Here is a 17767-nt window from a genome sequence, read left to right as displayed (position 1 = left end):
AATACCCAGTAAGTCATACAGAGATTTTTAAGTTCTGTATTAAGTTTAGGAAGTATTCACTTCGATAGTTTCGGTGGTTAGTTTATGCCAATAAAATTTATAATATATTTGTTTATTTTCACCCTGATGCGACAGTGATGTCAGTGTGCATTTCATTAGGCACAGCTTCAAGTAGCTAGTGGAACTGAAAGCGCTGGCGTACGCACACACGCGCATACAGACACGCAATAAATGTGCCCATGGACCAGCTGCTTCAACGCGTTAAGTCACTGCCACATCAGACTGAAAAATTATGCTTACTCTCTTCCTGTTTTTGTCACCTGGCCATCAGTACATACCAATTTTTCACAAAAAGAACCCAAATTTACCCTAATTGGGCACTTTTCCCTCAGATATTGGTCTCCACTGAATAGCCACCCATACCGTAAAACCCCGTCTACAAGCATTTATATTGTTTTTTATAAATTAATTCGATGCAAGCGTTACCAATGCAATAGATCGGTCTTAAAATAATACTTGTTTGTATATGCTTGGATCCGTAATTTATTTGCTCTAACTCCATAATGGCGACTGGATTAATGTAGCTTTCATCAGAAGCACACTATGCTTGTAGACGGGGTTTTACGGCATACTAAAATCGCTGAAAAGGACCCCAAAATCGTGGCACATCCCCATATACCTTCAAACAGGTAGAACCAGGCCCGTAACCAGGATTTATTTTGAAGGGGGGGGGGGTGGATTTTTATTCCTCAAAATTCTGACCTTTTTTGACCAAAAAGGCATAATAAAGCCCCTATTTGTTTCCCTCGCTACATTCGCAAATGGGAATTTTTGGGTAAAAAGGGGGACTTTTTGGGCCCCACCCCCCTGGTTACGGGCCTGGGTAGAACCCCACTGGGTATTTTAATAACTTGTTTACAATATTGTTTCACATACAATTTTGCAATTGTATTACAATAGGACCTATGTGTGTTAGGTTACAATATAATTATATAATAGACCCTATGTGGTGCCAAGTGGGTGTAACTGTGAACTTAACATAGAAAATCATGTAGTTTTGGTGCAAATTTATGTCAATTCACACCGTGACAGGTGGAAAACAATCAGATGCCTCCGAGGACAGACTCAAGTCCGGACTAGGACTGTCGGCTGACACGCAAATCGCAAATCAAATGGTCAGGGGTCCAGGGGCAATGCCCTAGATGCGGGTCCAGGGGGCGAAACCCCGGAAGCTCCAGTATTTTTGAGGTGCAAAACCATCTGACCCCCCTTTTTGCCTGACAAAAATCATCTGACCCCATGAATTCTCCTCCCCCCTTCGGTGGAAATAATGAACGGTCCCTAACTGGTATAAAGCACATCGGGTAAAATGATTATTTGGTACAATAATGTTTCTTGAACTTATATTTATTTATAAAAACATAATTTACTTGCTTCTCCCATGTCAAATTTTCATCATACGTAATTCCCAGAAATGTTGCTTCTTGAATTCATTACTATTGTCCGTTTTTGTTGTTTGCAAACATGTACCCAGGAAGATCAGATTTGTCTTCAGTTACAGAGTTCCTTTATTTCATTATTTACTGTTTTACACAAAATATCTGTTTTTATGGGAATTAATAACAGTAGTATATAAAATTGTCGGCAAAAAGGAGTTTTAAGCAAATAAGATGCAATGTACATATCGTTCATATAAAAAATAAAAAGAAGTGGCCCTAAGATGGACCCCTGAGGAACACCACACTTTATTTTGGACAAGAGTCATAACAGACAAACTGATTTCTATTTGACAGGTAATTGCACAACCAAGCATAAGATTAACCTCTGAATCCATAATCGTATAATTTATTTAGGAGAATGCTGTGCTCAAAGCTATCGAAGGCCTTCGACAGGTCTATGAAAATACCAAAAGTATACATGGCCGGTCGAATGCCCTTTTAATATCATTAACGAAATCTAGCACAGCCATGTATGTTGAATCATTATAGTTCTGAAACCATTATTTTGATAATTAGCTAATTAATATCCATATGTCAATGTTATAACTTATGAAATATTTTTTCTCCTATTTCATATTTTACCAAAAATGTAAAATGTGGAATCAAAACTATATCCCCATCACCTTCAAAATTGGCAAGAATATGCCGTAACTGTAATTTTGCTAATGAACCTAAATGCAATGTGCAAAACTTTTATTTATTTTGGATAGATGATATGAGTAGAGGGCGTCACGTTTTGAATGTTCTCTGAATGTTTGAATATAGCATGTATTAACCTACCCCTCGGCCTCTATGTATGTGGAAATAGGTTCACTAGATCTTTTCAAGAGAAGAAGTTTGACACCTCTATGAACTTTGTGCGTTATTCGGTTGATTAGCTACCATTTTTGGAAAATTTGATCTTGTCGCTAATTAATTATGCATATAAGCTAATTAATATGCAAATAAAATGTTGATCAGTATTTATCAACATAATGTTTCTTACATGGTGATATTATGAAGTTTGTATGATATTAAGTTGCAAAGATCACTAATCCCCAGCCACTAATCGCTGCATGCTATAACACCGTAACAACTTTGTACGCATTGGCGATAATTATAATGAATTAGAAACTGTCTTCGTTTTACCTCATTTTGTTGGCTTCAAATCATAATGCGATCAGTGGAAACTAATAGTTTATGGAAAACAAAAATGAAATCACTTTGTGCCCCCCCAAAAAAAAACACCCAAACAAACAAACAAACAAACAAACAAACAAACAAACAAACCAAACAACAAAGAACAACACACACTTATGTTCCTACCACAGTTGGTTGCCAATGTTATCATTTTTTCCACTTCCATGTTCTTTATAGCAAATTTTAGACATTTTATTTAATCAATCAGTCTAGAGTTTTACAATAATTTGGTGATTGATTTCTTTGCTTGATTCAGCAAAAAGCACCCACTTGTCTGGATTTGTGTGCTTTTTATCTTTTGAATACATGTACAGTGTACATGAAAAAATCACCCGGTCGGTCTATGAAAACCGTACTGATCGATGCATATAGAAAATAACTGACCCGCATCAGAAATATAAAACAAGTTTGTGGAACAAGTTTGTTTACATAACAAAGAGTCTCATAAAATTTACCATTATTAGTTCAACATTATTTGGCATCGAAGCACGAACTCAATTAAACCCTAAAAGTGCTAATACCAAATAATATTGTAAATAAAATTCAAAAGAAACAAAACAAGCATGCAAAAGAAATTACAATATATATTGATTTTTTTATGACTCATGTAATTAAATGAGATTTTTATTTATTTTTTATAACGAATATTGGTTTTGCTTAATACCACTTTAATACAAAAAAAATCATTCTTTTTAATATAAAAATTATGCACACATGTTCGGTAGGTAAATAATTAAAACAACACACAAGTTCAGTCATACAGAGATTTTTAAGTTCCGTGTGTTTTGTTAAGAAGTGACCACTTTTCCAAATTTCGGCTAGTTTCTGCAGATACAACTTACAGTTAATTGTAACCATGATCCAATAATCAGTTAGTATTGCAAAGAGATTCAACTTCATGGATTGACATGTATCAGCACCTCTTGTGATAAACCGTCAATGGTGTTGAAAGCAATGTTACTGACAATGTTCTGTGTGCTTGAAGTTTCATGACTATATTTTGGAACAATTGTACATGGCGCCATGATGGGTGGAAAAATATTATTTGGCTTTACTCAGAAAATATTTTTGTGATACTTATTGTTTTCTGTCAACGAGGATGCCATGCACAAGGTAAGATTCATGCTCGGGTATTCATGGTATTAGAGTACATACATTTTATCTCGTGGGTATCCAGTATTTCAAAAAAGGGTGTAGCCCCGGGGGGCCACTCAAATATGAGAGTGTACGAATGCGTGACCAATTTTTTTTCGAACACCCCCTAAACAAGTTTTCCTCTGTGAGCAAAATGACTCCCTAAGCAAGTTTTTAGCGCGCTTTCCCAAAAAATTTGACCCCCTAAACAAGTTTTTGTCTAATTTTGACCCACTTGATGGATTTTGACAAATTGAACAAATTTTTGGCCTACTAACTTGTCATTGAACAATAAAAGTCTACCCCTCCCGGATATCCCGGATATACCCCAGTCCGGTATACCATACCGTACCACTTTAAAATATAAATAATGACACGATGTATGAGGCCTTCAGATTCGTAGCTTGTTACATGAATCTGATTGGATTCTCGTAAAGTAGTTTTGTGAGAATATGAAATACCAATATTCAGCGTAATTTATCCAGAGGCAACGTTAAACAGTATTCACATCGCATTTGGTTCCGAATTCGGCACCTAAAGTTGATTATCATGTCCCGATATCGTGTGCCCTTTTCATGCTTTCTACTGCAAATATAAGTTACAAGCACCTGTAAAACGTGCACCGTATACCCGAATAGTATACTTCTATGTGAACGCAGCCTAAGGGAAAGGTCAGTGTCTGTATAACATCAATACTATGCATACCATGCATGCAGATCCTAACATCCAGTTTATTTCAAATAAAATATGACCGAAGTTCCATGGCAAATAATAATTTTGCACGCTTGGTTACGCTTTCAACCTCTACGATTTATGATACGGCCTATTTTCAATTATCAAAATATCTTTATTAGGTTTGCAGGAAATGACAGGAAAATACATAAAACAATAAAAATATAGATGATCAAAAATCATCCCTTTTCTAACAAAATCCTAAAACACTCTCCTAAATAATTAATATATGTTCCAAAATGGGCGGATTTTTTTGGAATCTTTACAAAACTACATTTCTTTCTTATAGTATCCACGTGTGGCATCCCTTCAGAGCAACATCAGGTACTTAACACACACGTGTCATACTTTCAAGGATTCTATAGAAACATTGGATATGGTTTCAATTCTGGAGTGAAAATTAATCAACCGTAGTCGGCAACACACATCACATCAAAGGCTACTTTCAAGTAGATGTGTAACTACTTGAGAATAAAGGACTATGAATAGGTGCGACAGGATAACCTACGGGATTATCTCAAGGATATAATTCCGTTCTCCTCCTTCTTTTCAACTTTCCTGCGTATACCGTATACTTCTATGTGAACTCAGCCTTAGCGGCTAATGTGTGCCTTTTGTGCTTACGGCTACTCAATCACACCCTTGGGTTTATGTATAATAATAGGTACTTTTCATTCCATTAAGCGCTTTCACGCGACTTCCATTTGATCACTTATTGAGAGTAGCCTGCTAGGTAAAGCGTTAATACACTGTCGGGTCAGCTTACCGATTTAATGGCGGAAGCCCTTTGTCCCAAACAAAAGGTACCTTTCGATGAATAGTTTGTCAGATTTCAAATCGGCACAAGGTTTCAATGCGTTACGTAATCTATTTCTTCTCCATCTTTAATAACTCCATGATTATAGGCCTACCATGCATGAATATAAAATATTCCTCGATGATAACTTTATAAAATAACAACTTTATTTTAGGGAATGGACTTTAACGGTGGGCTTATGGGTTATGGATTTTGTTAAGTGTTATTAATTTGGGCGAAATTGATGTGGGATGGGACTTCTGTTGCTATACTTGCAATTACTTCCTCGGTTTATTATGTTTCTTACTTTCTTACTTTAACATTTCTTGCTTTCTTTTCATTGACAACATAAGTCATTTCTTTTTTGGAATAAAAGGCAGCCCTGAAAAGGGCTGTTTAGTTTGTCTTTGGTTCTTTTGAAGTGAGTTTACTGTGCTGATCTGTCCTCTACCTGGTTGTCTCCTTGACGAATACAGGTTTCAGCCCTGGTCCTTATTGCATCAATTGCTTTGCGTACCATCCTTGTGCACCGGATACTTGCGGTACTACGGGGTTGCGAAGCTGGTGATCCTCGCTTATAGTGAATGCTTTCCCAAGCCTAATACTATTATCTATCCATGTCATTAACCGTGTGTTTCGTTTAAATCTTTGATGTAGCCAAACCTCACCCGTGAACAGAGTGAAAAACGGGTACATTTATTAAAGAGTGCATATCTTCAAAAATTGTGAGCCGATTGAAATAACTGTTTTGGTTTATTAAAGCTAACGATTTAAGGTTTCTTTACATACCAAAATACATTTGATCAACTTTTCAGAAATAGGAGAAAAGAGGGCGCAATGAGGGGCCTCTTTTTGGGGACACCCTGTATAATAATCGAACCGTCCAAATACATATTTGGTAAATGGCACCCAACGTTTCACGGATCATTTTCAAATTTGCCGCGAGGTTACTCAAATTTCAATAGATTTGTGGTTATAATGTCTTTGGAACAAGAAAAACTTCTTAGGTCTGAAAGTCACTACTGTCTGTTCAATTAGCTTAGATTCTTGAATTTTTAAGATAAAAAAAAAAATGAAAAATTGTGGCCAAAGTCATCAAAGAAAAGTGTTAGAACAGCCTTAGACATAACGTGATTTATACTTTTCAAATTCCAAAGTTCAATTTAAAACCCCATTTCTTTTCAATTTTGCCTCATTTTAGGCAATTACTTGCGTCCACCAAAAGGGTTCGCGACCATTTTACAAATCGAGTGGGACTGTCCATTCGCAACTTAGGGCATGGACACTATCCAATTTAGCAAAACAATCTGTCCACCAATCTGTCCTGCAACTTCAATTGTTATACCGTTCCGGTTATTGGATAGGTTCTATAGGTGATGATGGTCCACCGGTTTTTGTTACACGAAATTGTATGGCGCGATTACGTTTTATGCATAACATTATCTACCAAAAAACGTTTCAAAACGTAAAAAGGGGCCAAAGTTTAAAAATCTTTCCTGTGTGGCTTTTCACCCTTTTTAAAACTTGGTCCCATTCAGTGTAATAACATGAAGAACGAGTCCTAATTTCTACATGCAACAATTAGGTTTAAGACTGTTCGAAAGCATAGGCTATAATGTATTATCAAAAACATGTTTTATTATATTGCGTGTTCATAAAGAGTAGTAGAGTATTTTATATACAGCCTGTCTCAACAAAAATTGTGCAAGTGAAAAGCGCCCTCTGTGACAATTAGAAAATACCGTTGTGACATAATGCTTACATCAACGTCAAGGGCATAGACTTAGCTCTAAAATGCCGTTTAGTCTGTTCAATTTGCTTGTTTTAATCTTGAGATATGCTTACTTAACAACTAAAGGGTAAAATCTCAATTGTGCCACTTTTACTAGGAATAGGGCTGTACATGTAAATCAATGAGAGCATCAAGTTTATCAAGAGTTCCTTCGTGAAATCAAAAGAATGCATCAATTACACATCAATACAAAATTGTTTTTAATGTTTTATCATGATAAAGATATAATGGTTCTCTTTTTCCACTTACGACAAATTAAACGATAACTAAATATTTCACATTCTGCTGTCAAATTAAATACATCACTGCATGTCAATGATTTTACCATGGTATACTGTTCTCATTTGTCATTCAAGACATGTTAAAAGACAAATAAATATTGCACACTTATAGGTTAATGAACTTTGACAAGTTCATAAAATTAGACAAATTAATGAAATTAGACAAAACAATGCACTCGCGCTGGTGTTGATGCGTCTAATGCGAACGGGGGTGCATTAGACGCATCAACATCCGCTATCATTGATTTACATGTACCAGCCCTATCCCCTAGTAAAAGTGGCACAATTGTGATTTTACCGTTTCGTTGTTAACTAAACATATCTCGAGATTAAAAAGAGCAAATTGAACAGAACAAACGGTATTTGAGAGCTAAGACTGTGCCCTTGACGTTGATGTAAGCATTATGTCACAATGGTATTTTCTAATTGCCAAAGAGGGCGCTTTTCACTTGCACAATTTTTTTTTGAGACAGGCTGTATACTTAGCATATTGACTGTCTGTCGACCTGCTACATATAGGCCCTACATCTGTACATGAGGCGCAGAATCACACAAGCCGATAAAGAATTTAACAAAGTGAGTATTTGCTACTTTTGCTTAAATCAAAATACATTATAACGTCTTTACGGAAAAACGTCAATCACGCATGAACATTAATTCATTTACTCTACAAAATGAACACTGACAACTAAGAAAACAAACAAGTAGCCTAAAGACTTCGTGTGGGTCTTTAGAAACTTTCATAAATGGGACCAAGTTTAAAAAGGGTGAAAAGCCACACAGGAAAGATTTTTAAACTTTGGCCCCTTTTTACGTTTTGAAACGTTTTTTGGTAGATATTAATTCTTTTTTTGAGGTAAAAAAATATTGCGCAGTAAGTGGTTCTTTGTAGCCATGCGAGGCGAATTAGTTGGATATCCATATTTCGCGGTCAGCAGTTCTTTGTAGCCCTGCGGGGCAAACTAGTTGGATATCCATATTTCGCGATGAGTGGTTTTTTAAGCTTCGAGGGGCAAACTAGTTGGATATCCATATTTCGCGGTTAGCAGTTTTTTGTAGCCCTGCGGGACAAACTAGTTGGATATCCATATTTCGCGGTTTGTGTTTCTTTTAAGCCCTGCGGGGCAAACTAGTTCGATATCCTCATTTCGCGGTTAGTGGTTTTAACGACCCGTAACCACCCCAATCAGCTGCATGGGGTAAAAGAATTATTTAAAAAATTAATAGCTGAACCCAATAGTTCAGCCAGGGACTGGAAACGACATATTGATGACTATATATATAGGGATGACCAATGAACCATCAACTTGATTAGAACACTCCCATAGACATGCAGGGAGCTCAACTGTGCACTGCTTGCACAGACATTTCTAAATTGATCTCATTCTTTTATTGTTCAATATATTTCTGTAAAAATTGGGAAGTTAATGCCAATTATATTTTGTAACTATCTTGCAAATTACAGCAACATAACTTATTTCATTTTCCTGTAAGTGCGAGTCAAAATTGGTCCATCGCCACAGTGCGCTTAATTGCCAGTGGCTGAGTTCAGCACTGCTCAAGAATGGCACAAAATATTCATGTCAATAATTTCAAGTGAAAACGTGGTCTACTGCGCTGAAATTTGGCAGAGTTGTCTGTAATACCTCTATCATACCCTCTGTAAAAAGGTTAAAATATTGAACATGTAGATCTCGGTTACAAATTATATCACCAGCTTCCTTACTCCTTTCGAATCATGCTAAGAAGACACCTTTCTGAACATAAATGTGAAGTTTCGTGCTCATTTGATGTATTTTTCACCTGATTTCAACCCTAAACGTTTTCTTATATTTAGGCCCATACCATCTACAACTTGCTGCTGGCTATACCTTGTTTAGAACTTTCAAAAGAAGTACCTGAATATGCAACAATAACTGTTTCAAAATAGCCCGCGAAAGTCATGCAGGTAACTTCGAGGTCATGTATTGAATTGTTTTGAATGAGGAATACTACGGGAACCAGCACCTTTTGTTTGAAGTCACACATGAGCATGATGAGTGAAGTGGATAACCTCTATTGTTGTGAATGAGTCAATGACCTTCAATGACACTTAAGATTTAATTTGCATACACCTACTAATTGGTCATATTAAACCTAATAACATCGACATTTTTGGTTGTGAAAAAAAAGTTTACCTGGACTTAGTGCAATTTTGAGTTTGTGCCATATCGGCCATCTTGGATGATTTTTGGCAAATGTTCGCTAAATGCATGATTTCAATGCCTCGGTTTGAAAAAATAATTTATGCCATTGACTAGTAAAGTGCCATTCCATAAGAAACCCCTTTGGTACTTTCACAATATGCTTGTTTCATGTTTGCATATATGTTAAAATAAAGAAATATATAAAGGTAAATATATGCTTATGCCAATTTTGCTCCCAATTGATATTTTTGGACCTTGTCGTTTTATTTCGTTCCAATGACCGGTCAGAATGGGAAACTTTGAAAATTCATAATTCGAAAAGTTTTTGACCGATTTTGACCATTTAACCACCAAAATACTTCTATTGATAAGTTCTATCCAGAAAACAATCTTTTGTAGCAATAGGGTCAACATGAAATTTTGATGGTTATCCCTAATAGAGTGTCAATAAACCACGCGGAGCCAAAGCTGCTAAATAACCGCTATCCGAACCATAAACACATGCATGATCAGACAACGAGTGTTCGATTTTCTCATAGCTTCCCACGTTGTACACACGTCAGTCGAATTTGACAGTGTTGGTTTGTTAGCCCTCCAAGTTATAACATCGTTCACTTTGTGTTGAACATTGTATGTGGACCTCACTGTAATAACATAAATACCAGTCTGATCAGTGTGATATCATTTCACGAGGCCACTTCACATGATTAAGCTAAACAGCCTAATTTGGCCCTGATTTGGTAAAATGATCTAACTTGAAATTAAAATCGCTGTTTCGAGAAAAAGAGCTTTAAAGTTTGAACACTTGACGTTTTTCTTTTTGAATAAAATAAATTATTAAACAGATCTAATGTCTTAGAAAATATATAAATCTCATTATTTGGTGCAGAAAAAAAGTTAAGAGTCCCACGTAACATCGCATGGTAAAAAGTGAAAAGTAATTGAACAAAATGGTGTTGTTCAACGATGTTTTAATATAAAATTATACGCTGACATTTCGTACAAAAGTACTTCGCTCGCGATGCTTTTTATTGCATGTAGCGCCATTTCTAGTACGCACCTTTTAACATCGCGTTTCTCAATTTTGTTTTCCGCGCTCGGAGACATTCTCTATTTTGCTCACTTTGATAAAGTACTTTTGTACGAAACGTCAGTGTATAATTTTATATTAAAACATCGTTGAACAACACCATTTTGTTCAATTACTTTTCATTATTTGGTGCCATGGTGGTGATTTCAGGATGTCACCAATGGAAAGAGCGCCCTCACATTACCCATGATATGGATTTATCTCAAATTGTCCAAATTTCAAGTTATTGTCAATTCATTTTAAGGATACGATACATGATTTACCGACAAGTGACTCATTTCGGAATGCGATCATGAATTTTGAAGAAAAAAAAAGTTTCCACAGGCTTCGTTGGGACTCGAACCAGCCATTCTAAACTTCCTTCGATTACGCGTCTAGCGCTCGGCCACCGTGGCAGTTGAGCGATGGAGTGTAATGATAAAAGATAAATCTCATAATGCCATCTTTAGCCTTTTGTTTACCGTTTTGTAAAGATAGATTGGCCGTTTTATGCATAAATAGCACGAACGTTTGGGAAAGGTTTCAAACAAATAATAAAGACACTGATGTGATGATGAAATTGCGTAAGTCGGGAATTATCCGCGGCGCAATGTTTTGTTTTGGTTTAAGGAATTTGACCTTAAAATTTACGACTTCATGATATTATCATTCGAAATCAACAAAAGATATTTCAACACTATATGTCCTCATTCTTTCTCTAGAATGTTTTGTACATGTATGTGAAATAGCTTCAACAAGGTTCGCTGCATAATGGTAAAAATAGCCTTGACTCAAAAAAGGGCGAGAGGTACCATATTTACGGATTCAGGCTAAATTTAAAATTGATATAAAACGTTCGTTTTTTGATCGATTACAAAAATTAATTTTTGTCGTATAAAGAAATTGTATCTGGCGTGAATTACGCTACATTTTTTTTTATTCCTAGGGCTCTTTGACTCCTTCAAATAATTTTTTTAATGATAGAGTGAATCCCCTGGCCCTCTATAATTACGCACAAAAGATCGCTGTATTCCAAAAAAGGATGTAGCTTTGAATAATGTGATGGGAATCAATTTTATTCAATATCTATGCTGACCAACAGATCGTTCTACGGTTTCACGATTTAAATTACTATAGGCCTATGGCCAGATTGCCGAGAAGGCATTGATGCAAACATCATGCATGTGAAATGTTCCAAAGGTTAATGAACGAGAATGAAAAGAACAGATGAACGTTACTATGTTTGTCTCCCTATGCATGAGTGCGTATATTTATGGCATTTACAATATTTTCTTATGTTCTTGTTAGGTATGGGGTATTATTAAAATAAAAAATAGTTATATTAAATGAAATCCTGGCACAAATAAATCGACTTCATTCAATTATGCTCTCTTTAAAGCAAGTAGAAATAGCGTGTACACTTTCAACATGGGAACACGTTTTGACGTATCTATAATTAGTAAAAAGATGTAGCTCAGCGGCCAGCCAACAAAAAGAAATTGTCTGTAGTAGGCCCTATACGAGAAACAAGATTTTCTCTCTGAATTGGCCGTATTTTTACGTGTAAGAAAATCAATCGCATTATCGTGTTCACACAAAAATTTAGAAAATAAATGGGCACTTCTGGGTTGGGTATCTATAGATTCTATAGAATTTAAGTATGATATATTTTCGATGGTAATATATTTTCACTTTCAAAGTTTGTAGTTTTCATAATTGCAATTTCTGAATATTATATAAAAAGCACGAATAAGACTATAAATGTAAGAGTATGGGATCATTTTGAATGTTAATAAATGCGAAACGCCGGCGGTAGACACCAGCGATATCAGGGATTGCCGCGATTCTTGCAGTAGCTTTTATGAATAGAATACAATAGTGGATACAATAGCGGATACAATAGCGGAACAACAGAGCTCTCTTACGGGCAAATAAACCTCGTCGCGTTTTGCTAAATTTCACTTCTTCTTTTTCATGAACTAACCGTTATTTTTTAAACTTGTGGCAAAACATCGACCGATGTTTTTAATTCTGAGCATTATTGTTTCCTAAACAATGACATTAAAATTATGGTTTTCGTTCTTATTTCAACTGGTTTACAATGTAAATTGAGTTTTGTTTAATATCACCATTCCTTCCCAAGCATATCAGCATTCGCTTGACATTTTCAGATACAGTGACTTTACAAGAATTGTTTTCTGTAACCTTATTGTTTTAAATAATATTTTCTTGTACAAAAGTTCTTTTGTTTTTCACAGTTTTTTTCGTTTGTATTCAACAAACAAAACGAAATAAAATAAATGTGTAGTTTTATAATAGACCTATATAGGCATACACCTTCTCAGACTCATTCGCAAAATAACTAACTAAATAACTAAATAAATAAAAGATAAATAAATAAAAATAAATAAATAAATAAATAAATAAATTTTAAGGCCTACAGAAGTGTTAAACCTGCAGCTGCAAAAACAATACGGATCAATAGGAATACAAAAGTGCACTGGAACAGTGATGAAAATCACTATGCACATAAGCAGACATAGAGAACCAAACAAAGAACTTTTATATAATGTTTATTTATATTTCCAACCAATTATAAGTACCATTCTTCATTAATTAGGAACTTCTGAGGGCCGTAAGCCTTAAACATCAAAATAAATATTCCATTCTTTTTCATATGACCAGCAGAGGTCACGAATTGAGGCTAAATATCTGAATCAATGTCCCGGATTAGTATTTCTCAAATTAGAAAATAACTTCTAAGCCACCATTTTCAATTAAATAAGACAAAAATTGTTACCCTTTTCTTCGAAAATTATAAGAAAAGTTTTCTTTTAGAAATGTGCCAAATTGGGGTAAAATGGAACGCCATTGATTTACTGTGCGCTAACTCGCACTGTCCCATCTTGCCCCAGCAAAAAATCCCATAGTAAATCAATGGCGTCCTATTTTATCCCAGCATTTTGGAGGCGGGGTAAGATGGGACAGCAACAATTTCGCACGGGGTAAAATGGGATGCCTTTAAAATAATGAAGCCAGAGGGCGACAGGCACCATTTTTGTGTGAAACGTAAGTCTACTAGACTCTTAGTGATATAGGCTTACATTTTGTTTTGTAGTGGTCACTTGTCGGGTATTAGTATTATAGCCGAGTAAAAATATGGTGTCTTGTTTTGCCCCTTAGGTGTTCCAAATTTCCCCCTATATGTATAATGCTGGACTGAATAGGGTGGTGTCCCAATTAGCTGCATCCATGTATGTTTTTTTCTATATATTCTATAAAATGGGCCATTCCAAAATACTGTATTAACACTCAAACTGAAATCTTGGAATAAGAAACGTTCGGGTGATGGGCTCCATACATAACAAAATTGGACCATGTAAATTTACCTTTTCATTTCTTCTGTGATGCGCCGAGCGCACACAAGCGTAAAAACACAAAAGTGATATAAAACAATCACACTAATTCGACGATCAACAGTCTTGACAACGGTTCACCTATTGGTTGTCAGGGCGTAGAACAGGAGAGAACGCAACTTCTACGCGATGCCGATCACCAGCGCGTACCTGGAGCACTGAAGAAATAAAAAATAACTGTTCACATAAAAAACAAAAAAAAACTGGTATATAATTATGATAATTCAGGATGCTAATGCAATATGCTGATGGAGAGAAAATGACTGCATTTGATGCTATTATAAATAACATTATTAAATGTATAGTTTTTTCTTTGTAATTACTATTATTAGGTATATCACCTCAAAAATAATCGCAGCAGAAACGCGTTATTTAATGTTCCTACATTATTAAGCTTTATTAAAGCATCAAAAAAAAAAAACAGAATTGAAATCGGTCAATGCATTGTGATGTAATGTCAATTTAAAGATGCTCGTAGATGGAATGAAATCCTGCCACAAATGGCTGTAATGACAAAATTGGCACATTTCGAGATTTTGAAGGTTTATTTGGACGCTTGCTTGGAAAAACAGCGTTAATTTAAATAGCACATGTTAAATGCCTATCTTTCCTGACTTCGTTACAGAAAACAAAATTAAAAATCCATCATTGAATAATTATAATAAATTAATCAAATATACTATTTTAGCCATTTCGGCCAATCTGCAGACAAATTAAATCTCAAAAAATGACTAAGTTCAGCTTATTAATATGCAAAATTGATGTCAATAGAAAACCGTACATGATATAAAGGTGCGGTTTTTTTGCACACATATGTATACAAAGTTCTTTCAATTGATGACAAAAAATACACAAAAGGTAATTAATTATGCAAATTAGGTAATTACAGCTAATTATGTATTTATGATATTATTATGCAAATTAGGCATGAGTAATTTTTTTTTTTTTTCAATATTTAATGAACGTCTGTTCATTCATCATAAATCTTTTAAGTATGATCCTGTTATGAGGTTGAATAAATGAACTGCAGTTAATTATTTAAAAACAATACAAAAAAATTAAAAGTTTGACATTTTGACGGTGTCTGGAATATAATTATCATTTTTACTGTAAACATGGTATGTGTCACCATTACTCAAAGCCAAGTCCGAAAAGTAAAAATTAAAATTCAGTTGCAATGAGACTTTAAATTAACATTTTGTCATCTGGATTAACATGGGATTATAATCGGTAAAATGAACAGCAATTTTACTGTACCGCGTATACAAAAATAGTATGGCAGTAGAAACACACAATGGCTTAGAGCTATTGTGGTTTGGAAAATTACTCCTAAAAAAACATTGATTAATGTTTTGCTTCAACTGGTTTTAGGGAAGTGTTTCATTTGTTGTCGACGGAATTAATTTACATACTAAGAAAGATTAGTATTTCAGCTAAATGGTGGTAGTTCCTTTACTTCAGTAGGCCTATATTTACTGATTTATGAGCGATCTTCAAAAATCCATAAAAACAGGCAGTAGTTCTTAAACAAAACAATTTTTAATTTGGGGGACCTGATGGTAGCCTCGGGAAGGCTTCACACACCATATATTAAAAATTCAAACAATTTGGATAAATGAAGCATATGAAGAAATTCATTTATCGACATGGATGTTTTCTAAAATTGGCCAAATTTGAAGCGCGCCCTTTTCAATTCACTGTTATGCTTGCATGCACAGTGTAGCAGAATTATTGTGCAGCCACTGTGACATACCTACTATTATTTTAATTTGTTTGTATTTAAAATCACAGTGGCTCCATCTGAGATTAAAGCCTTTGATGGAGACAATGATGAATTACATTCACAAGTTCCAGTCTGTAGTCATCATGCACTTGACTTGATATTAATTGCTTATGGAGCAAATCCAGCAGTAAACCCATTTACTATAACACTTGATGGTGAAACAGTTGCTGATGATATGCCAAAGGTAAGATAAAATCAGGATGGAACTAAGAGATGAAATGGGACACAGTGGTTTGGGTACTCTGGTGCATGGGTTCAATCCCTGGGGTACTGATCTGAAAAAATCAACATTAATTTATTAATTATGTATTATATAGACTATAAATTCAGATTTCCACACTCTCTGTGGTCGCTTTAGAATTGGTCAATGGACCATGAGAGTACTAATCCTTTAGCGGGGACATTCATTAGCTTGGAATGTACTGTTTGGGCAAAATTAAATTTAAAAAAAATCTAAATCATATGATACTAAAACGTAATTCTTAAATAATTCTGCTAATATTTAAGATTTATTCCCAAAATGATAATGTTAATTTAATTAAGCAAAATCAAATTCAAATTTATGCAAAATTTGAATGTTATAAACGATCCATATCCACATTTTAATAAATTTACATAATATTATTTATCAAATTTGAATTATTATTATCATCATCATCATTGTTTTTGTCATGGACACCATTACCATAGGCTGGAATCATGGTGGATAATGTTTTACCTGCTGATATCACACCTAGTGTTAATAACCCCGACTTAAGCGACTCCACTGCAAGAGTGTCATTTCCACAAGACTGTCTCACACTAGACGACAATGGAGAGATTCTTGAAGTTTGTGATCCTAGGTCCCAAGTGTGTTCTCAGTTTACCTTTGAAGTAGTAGGTAAGTCAATTATTGGCTCATTTGTCATAAAAATTGTCCAAAATAAAAATGTTGTATGAAGTATGTTCTAAATATACCCTGCAATTGGCAACACAACAAGCTATTTGATTTTTTTTTCCATATGGACAACACATTATTGATTTGTCCTTCAAATTTGTTCAGCAATGTTTTTTCTCCATTTTGGGGTCAATTTTTAATATGACGCTGAAAATAACACTGACAAATATCCACTGAACATTAGGCAATGGCAGTAGGAGTAATCTTGAAAAAACCCGATCACAAACCGAGCAAAGAACAAAAGAACAAAAAGGGCAGTATGAAATTGCACATGACATTAATTGCACTCAAAAAAAACATATTGTCTTACTTCCTTACTTCCACATCAAAATGGCTAAAGAACATCTTGAGCAAAAAAAAAAAAAAAAAAAGACTTAGATTTAGTATGCTAGAGTGTGCCCACATTAATTTCCTTGATTCTAGATTTATTGAGTTTCAATTTTTCGTTTCTTCTGGTTCATGTCAACATTCTCTGATAATCTCAGTGGCAAAGTGTCAAAGTATAAATAAATAAATGCTAATTATAATCTTGATGTGTATTGTTCCCTTTCAGATTCACCCGATGCTCCATTACTTCTTACCGTCAACGATCCATTTGCACCATGATGCAGTCATGTCTACAGTAGAATTCATCTCGACCTTTGCAGGACTTAACCCCATTAAAAGCTATTAAACCAAGATAACACTCATTGAAACAGCTCAACTGATTAAATCGGATCTTCTCTGGTTGTGCACAGGTGACTGTTTTCATGTGCGATATCGCAATAAAGCTGGTATTCATAGCTTCAGTTGGGTAACCGATTATAAAGGAAACGAAAGGAAACAATCTTATGTGTGGCTTTGTTCACGAAATCAGACAATGGCGTGCTTTTTGTAAACCAGCATTCTTGAAAATGAGCAACATAATGATTTTTGACTTAACACGGTTTGGAAATAATTTCTTCATATTTTTGGTGTTATCTG

At 34.9% G+C, this 17767-nt stretch overlaps 1 protein-coding gene across 1 annotated transcript; it reads left to right on the top strand.

The window, feature by feature from the left end:
- The first annotated feature begins 3486 nt into the window (after positions 1-3486).
- Positions 3487-17410, top strand: LOC140169278 (uncharacterized). Its single transcript, XM_072192534.1, has 4 exons — positions 3487-3791; positions 15876-16051; positions 16558-16747; positions 17358-17410. Exons 1-4 carry the CDS (start codon positions 3668-3670, stop codon positions 17408-17410), a joined length of 543 nt encoding a protein of 180 aa, XP_072048635.1. The 5' UTR covers positions 3487-3667.
- The last annotated feature ends 357 nt before the right edge of the window (positions 17411-17767 follow it).

The sequence above is a fragment of the Amphiura filiformis genome, chromosome 14 (assembly GCF_039555335.1).
Source record: "Amphiura filiformis chromosome 14, Afil_fr2py, whole genome shotgun sequence".
Classification (NCBI taxonomy): Eukaryota; Metazoa; Echinodermata; class Ophiuroidea; order Amphilepidida; family Amphiuridae; genus Amphiura; species Amphiura filiformis.
Note: the sequence above shows the minus strand (reverse complement) of the source record. Positions and strands in the feature narration are given on the sequence as shown.